Source organism: Castanea sativa, chromosome 8, assembly GCF_040712315.1.
Source record: "Castanea sativa cultivar Marrone di Chiusa Pesio chromosome 8, ASM4071231v1".
In the NCBI taxonomy this organism is placed as follows: Eukaryota; Viridiplantae; Streptophyta; class Magnoliopsida; order Fagales; family Fagaceae; genus Castanea; species Castanea sativa.
In genome coordinates this window covers 45,976,825-45,982,911 of record NC_134020.1, presented here as the reverse complement: position 1 = coordinate 45,982,911, position 6,087 = coordinate 45,976,825, and the positions used below count along the sequence as shown (strand labels likewise).

Below are 6,087 nucleotides of genomic sequence, written 5' to 3'. Positions count from 1 at the left end.
TACCTCTAATATCGCTCTAAGGTTTCACACATAGCTAGTTATTGATCCCTTTACCCATCCAATCTTTGGAATCCTACCTTTTCAACTTCACAACATTAGTGTCAAATTTCAACCCAGCAACAGTTGTATCGGCTCCGGACTAATATAAAATTTCCGTTATAACCACTAACCATAAAAAATGGGGAAAAAAATGTATACACTGAGAGCACAGCAGAGGCATAGAGATTACAAACGCAACAATCTGGGAGAAAGAAGCATGGTTAGATGCTTACATGAAAGAAATAGTCATAGGCTATGGGAAAAGGGAGAAAGTGATAAGGCTAAAGAAATCCCTTTAACCCAAAAGGAATGTCAGGCTTTGCGAGTGAATTTTTTCAAAAAAACCCAATACCTACCCAAAAAATCTAGATTTTTGAACTTGTTGAGCCCAATTTTCACGAGAATTTTTTTCCCCAAAACCCAAGACCCATCCCAAAATCTAGTAGATTTTAAGTTGTTGGGCCTAATACCAAACAATCCATTGGTTAAAATCGATTGTATGCTGGTATGTTTGGGATGCACAACCATAATTATAATACTTAAAATTCTAATGGACCATAATTATCATATTCTGAAAAGTGAATCATTTTTCATAAGCATTTAAAAAAAAATTATCTCTTTATATATATATATATATATATATATATATATATATATACTTAGTAGCAACCTTAAAATGAGTTGGAAAACTATTTTTTAACTTCTTTTATTTAGCTTAGCGTCATATAGAGTTGTTTTATGGTGGAAAACAACTCTAAAAACTACTTTATTTCACACTAAGCTAAATAAGGAAAGTTAAGAGATAATTTTCTTACCAAACATAGAAAAATGCAATATATATAAAGGTTCTAGAAACGTCTTAAGGCAGCTCAGTCTTATCCATGCTTGTCAGGAACACTTATTGCCTCTGTAGAAGCTTATATCTAGAAGCAGCTAGCCGGACCCTTACTTCCATCAACACCTATCAATCAAAAGCCAAACCCCTACCATCTTGTGAAAAACAGATTGTAAATTGTATTTGAATTTGGTTTGAGTTCCATTATCTATAAATAACATCTTTGTATCTTTGTAATGGCAAGAAATAGCCTCCCTCAAAAGTCCTTATGACCTATATAAAGAGTATTTTGAATATAATAATATCCGTCACTTTGTTGTATCTAGTTCTCTGTTCTATTCCATGCTTTCAAGTAATCTTCTATATTTCTTTAGCATTATGTTTTCTTCACTTGTTCCTATAATCTTCTTACACCCTCTTTCCCTCTATCTCTTTGTCTTTGTGTGTGTGTATATATTGGTATCAGAGCTAGAAACGTCCTAAAAACGTCCTATGGCCTAGAAACGCCCCAAGGCAGCTTTATGTGAATATATATGTATTCACATAAAGTATTCACATAAAGCTTATCTATTAAAACAAACGGAGAACTACTTTGTCGCCTGGAAAACTGCAAGATTCCTAAAGAGAATTTGGGTATTGATGGACTGCAAGTTTTGAGTAAATCAGACTATCAATTATCTTCAACCAAAACTTTAACATGCTGAACAATAGCCTCCTCACTGCAAGTACAACTACTATGGCTACTGGCATTTCTTTCACTATGAACTGCATATAGCTGATCAGGAAGCTTCAAAATAATAGCTTGTGCACTTCTCTCTTATACAATCAATAGCCCATCGCAGCTCCTCATTCCAATCTCCAATCTGTCCAACTAAGCAAAGAGATCTCAGTAGTTCCTTCCAAAATATTCTTCAAAACACAAACAAATGGTCCCTACATTCCAACACTCCACATAAAACACATGGTATCTACATTACAACACTTGTATTACAAGATTATTGATCCCTGGAGTAAATGAATTCAAATCAATAATCTTCCAACAGTGCAAATCCTCAAACATTGTTTGTAGACATATGATTCAAAAAAGGACACCTAATATAAAAAATTTTAAAAAAAAATAGTAGAAAAACAAAATACAAAACAAGTTATCATATTCGCCCTCCCTGGTATACTAAATCTCGAAGTTAACCAATTCAGTCTGAACCTTATCACCTCAATGAATACCATAATAAGTTTTCTCCCATTTTAGCATAACATCAATCCAACATTCTGCCAAGTGCCAACTGTTCCATTGTATTTAGTATTGCAGACCTGAAAGGAATAAAGACCCTAATCAACAATTACAGGTACTCTCATACTTTAAAAAAAAAAATGAATTTCTCTTTCTTCCACTTAGGATTAAAAGCTTCTGCATCAGATGCAAAAGGAATGAGCATAAAGAGACATATAACCACCATCCATGGGAAAGGAGAACACGGCCACCATCACATTCATTTTACTTTAAAAGAAATCTTCCCAGTCACAAATGAAGGTCCAGGCTCCTCAAAAATACTTCCAATTAGTCCACAAATTCTAATTCACCAATGCAGTCAGTGATTAGTAACTAAAATGCAATCTCAACTCTATATGAGGTTGACAAGAAAATCCAGAATGCAACCACATGATACATATAGCATTACCCTGCCGAATACAAGATTGAAGTGCATGACATCTTGAAAGCTATATGAGCAAAAATGCAGCCCAAATCCCCCACCATTCCTTCTCCCATTGACTCAACTGCAAACTTTTTTTTTGAGGGGTCCAGCAGCAGCCATGGGCAGAAGGGGTAACAGACAATTTACAAAAATTGTCAGCTTACCAGACACCAAGAACTCTTCAAGAAGACCCCTGTTGCAAAAAGAACTGCAGTGCAGAATCATTGGGTGGAATGTTAAGAAACAAAAAGATCCTTTGGTGAACCATGTCCCAAACAATAGTGACATGCGAAAATGGATAAATAACTAAACCCCCCATCCCAGTACGTTATTTCGGTAATTCTTCTAAGCAGTCCCTTACCCCAAAAATTACTGTTCTTCACTAAATGCCCGAAACTCTCATTGGAATTTGTATAACTAGTTCAATTCCTTTCAAGCTAACCTGAGTTATATGTATTCAGTAAAAACTATAAACGTGTAATGAACACATGGAAGATTGGTCATGGATTACCAAAACTGCATATATGCTTTAAAGTTGGCAAAACACAACTGAAGTAATTAAGGATACACAACACATCAGTTGAAAGTGTACATTGTTATCTCTCAAGTATTTGCACAATTAGGTATAACGAACAAACTAAAATCCAACTTCAGTTCAAAATGAAGCAAAGTAAACAGCAAACATATGCAACTATAACGAGTTCCACACTTGAGTTGGCCATTGATAAACTTCTGTATTTCATACTTTGAGACTAGAAATTACATGATAACCCCTTACGAAAAGAAGAGATTAGGGGAAAAGATTAAAACAAAAGGCATAACAAACATAAGGTTAGATGCTGTGTAACATTACATACTTGTTTTTTAAGTCAGGAGATTACACGCAAGTAATTGACATCTTCATCTACGCCTAAGAAGATAAATACTAATATATTATAAGTCAATATATGTTAAACCTAAATCTTTACATGCTACAATAAAAGGAGTAGCGTAGAAAGAAAAATATGAATTGTAACTGTAGCTCATCAACAAGGCCATATTCTTACTACTAAAGCTTGAATAAGGCCATATTCTTACTGCTAAATTTTGAATATTCAAATTTCTAATGGAACTGAGATGTAGGTATGATTTGAAGGGGATGGAACCACAGCAAAGTCGTCTGATGAGAGCAAACAAGGATGGCTCAAGCTGAGGATCTAGCTTCCTACTAAGGAAAGAAAAACCTTCAGCACAACCAAGGCCAACTGGTGGGGTTGACCATAGGTGCTCTCTGATGGTTAAGTCAACACACTAACCCAAAGTGGATTCCAGCCCATACTCCATGAGACCTCCCAGATCACCTCAACAAGTGTACTACCACTAGACATTGTCCACCCATCCATCCACGGGACTTTTGACAGTCCACTTTCACCAGGATAACACAGTCATATTCCCAAAGGCATTTTCTCCTTGATCAGTCAATCAGTACAGATTCACTCAAAATGAGAGCGCTCTGAATGCCACTGACTCCTCATATTAGCTTTTAGTGAGCCTCACCAACTTTCGAACATATTTAGTGCTATTGGACTTGTCCCCCCATGCTTAGAGCTTTAAAAAAGCCATCCTAGCACATGTCCCCCAGCCAACCAAAGAAAAGAGTCGCCTAACAAACCCAAAAGCCTACTTTTGGGAGATTATTCGCGCCAAATCCAGAAAGCTCCCACATTCCACTGACTAAGTTATGTCATATCTAGCTACTATTACTCTGCTACTCTAAAAACCTAATCAGAGCACCTTTGATCAACTCCACCAATTGGCCGTAATTGCACTGAAGGTTTTTCTTTCCTTGGCAAGAAGCTAGATCCTCGACTATAGCCATCCTTGTCCTTTTTCTGCCTCACCATTAAAATTTTCTCCGGCTCCATCCCCTTCAAATCACCCACCTACATGAAGGAATATTACTCATATGTAAGCAAAAGGTTCCACAGTCTTACACCAAAAATATTGGAACAAAACTTATAGGCTTGTTGCCACTGAATTGTTATTTAGTCACAGTTCAAATTAAGAAAATGTAACTTATGTTTCTCACATATGCTGTAGCTTTGCTCACCTAAAGTTATCTCAATAAGAAAAACTGTCACTTCAAGTCATTTAAACTAAAGATTGAAATCCAAATTCTCCACATCAAATCCCTTTATCCAAAAAACCATTGGTCAAATTTCCATCTTTATCCCCATTGGCAAACATTGTTTTAAAAATATCATTCAAAACCATAGTTTTCTCACCTACCAAACAAAACTTAAAAGGAACAAACAGATTTAAAGCCATTCACAACTGAAAGTAACAAGTACCTAAATTTCCATCTAAAATCGAATGCTTCTTCATGCTTAATTAAACCAAACACTTACACTTTGCACAAAGTAATTGTCAATGAGCCAAAAAAAAATATTAAATAAAAAAATAAAGACACAAATTTTCTTCATTTTTCCCCAGAGAAATTGGAGGGAAATCGAAGTCCTCAGTCGAGAAAACCTGTCCGGCGCCACACCGCATTGCGAACCCGCCGGAGATCCCTCCCTTTGAGGGTCCTCCCGGCGCCTTCGAGCACCGAACAGGCCAGCATCGGCGACTGAGCTCTCGCCACAATCTCGTGCGGCGGCAACATCTCGCCGTCCACGCCGTCGTCGTCGTCGTTCACGTCGTCGAATTCGTGCGGACTCCGCATCGGTTGAGACATGACCGGCACGTTCACCGGCGCCGACTGGTACTTGACCGAAGAAGGCAGCGGCATTCGGTCGACCGGCGGCTTAGGAATCGCCGGAATCATGCGGGAGGAAGAGGAGGACGAAGAGGATGAAGACGACACGGAAGCCTTGTGGTAAAAGTGCGAAACGTTTCGGACGCTCGGCGAAGCCGTTTCGTTCTCCGGAAGCGCGGCGAGGATGCCGAAACCGTTGGCCTCCGGCTGAGCGAAGCTCTTCTGGTAATTGAGCTGGTGGTTGTTGCTGTTGTGGTGGTGGTGGTGGAGGAGGTGGCGAGGTGTGGAAGGAGAGGTCGAGTGGTGTTGGCTGTGGTTCTGGTTTTCGTCCGCTTCGGAATAGCTTCCGGTCCAGAACACATCGTCCTCGTTGAGCTCCACGGCGGCGTTAGATGTGGTCGTCGTCGTCGCCGTCGTCAGAGAGGAGCTAGGGTTTTCGTGAGACGCGTGGGAAAACGCGCCAAGAAACCGTTCGCTGGATGTGGATTTACGCGGTCGAAACCGGGTCGGGCCGTTGAGCTCCATGCGGGCCGGCCGGTCGGGTCGTAGAGAAAATGGTAGCTTTTTTTTTTTTTTGGGCGCAGAATTTGTTGCTTTGAGATAGCGGTGAAGAGTGAGAGTTGGAAACATATAAATAATCAGCTGAGTGGGAAAACATACCCTACATTTCACGTAGGATATGTGCAGATATTTCTAACCGCTGATCTACGTATAATCGGCGGTGATTTTGTTTAGCTAAGATATGATAGAGGTGCGTGAGTGACGTGGCGGATCAGATATAG

The 6,087-nt window shown here is 39.1% G+C and overlaps 1 protein-coding gene across 1 annotated transcript; it reads right to left on the bottom strand.

Moving 5' to 3' along the window:
* Window positions 1–4,903: 4,903 nt before the first annotated feature.
* LOC142605715 (protein S40-7-like) lies at window positions 4,904–5,923 on the bottom strand. Its single transcript, XM_075777150.1, has one exon. The coding sequence runs from the start codon at window positions 5,828–5,830 to the stop codon at window positions 5,066–5,068; it is 765 nt and encodes a 254-aa protein (XP_075633265.1). The 5' UTR covers window positions 5,831–5,923; the 3' UTR covers window positions 4,904–5,065.
* Between the last annotated feature and the right edge of the window lie 164 nt (window positions 5,924–6,087).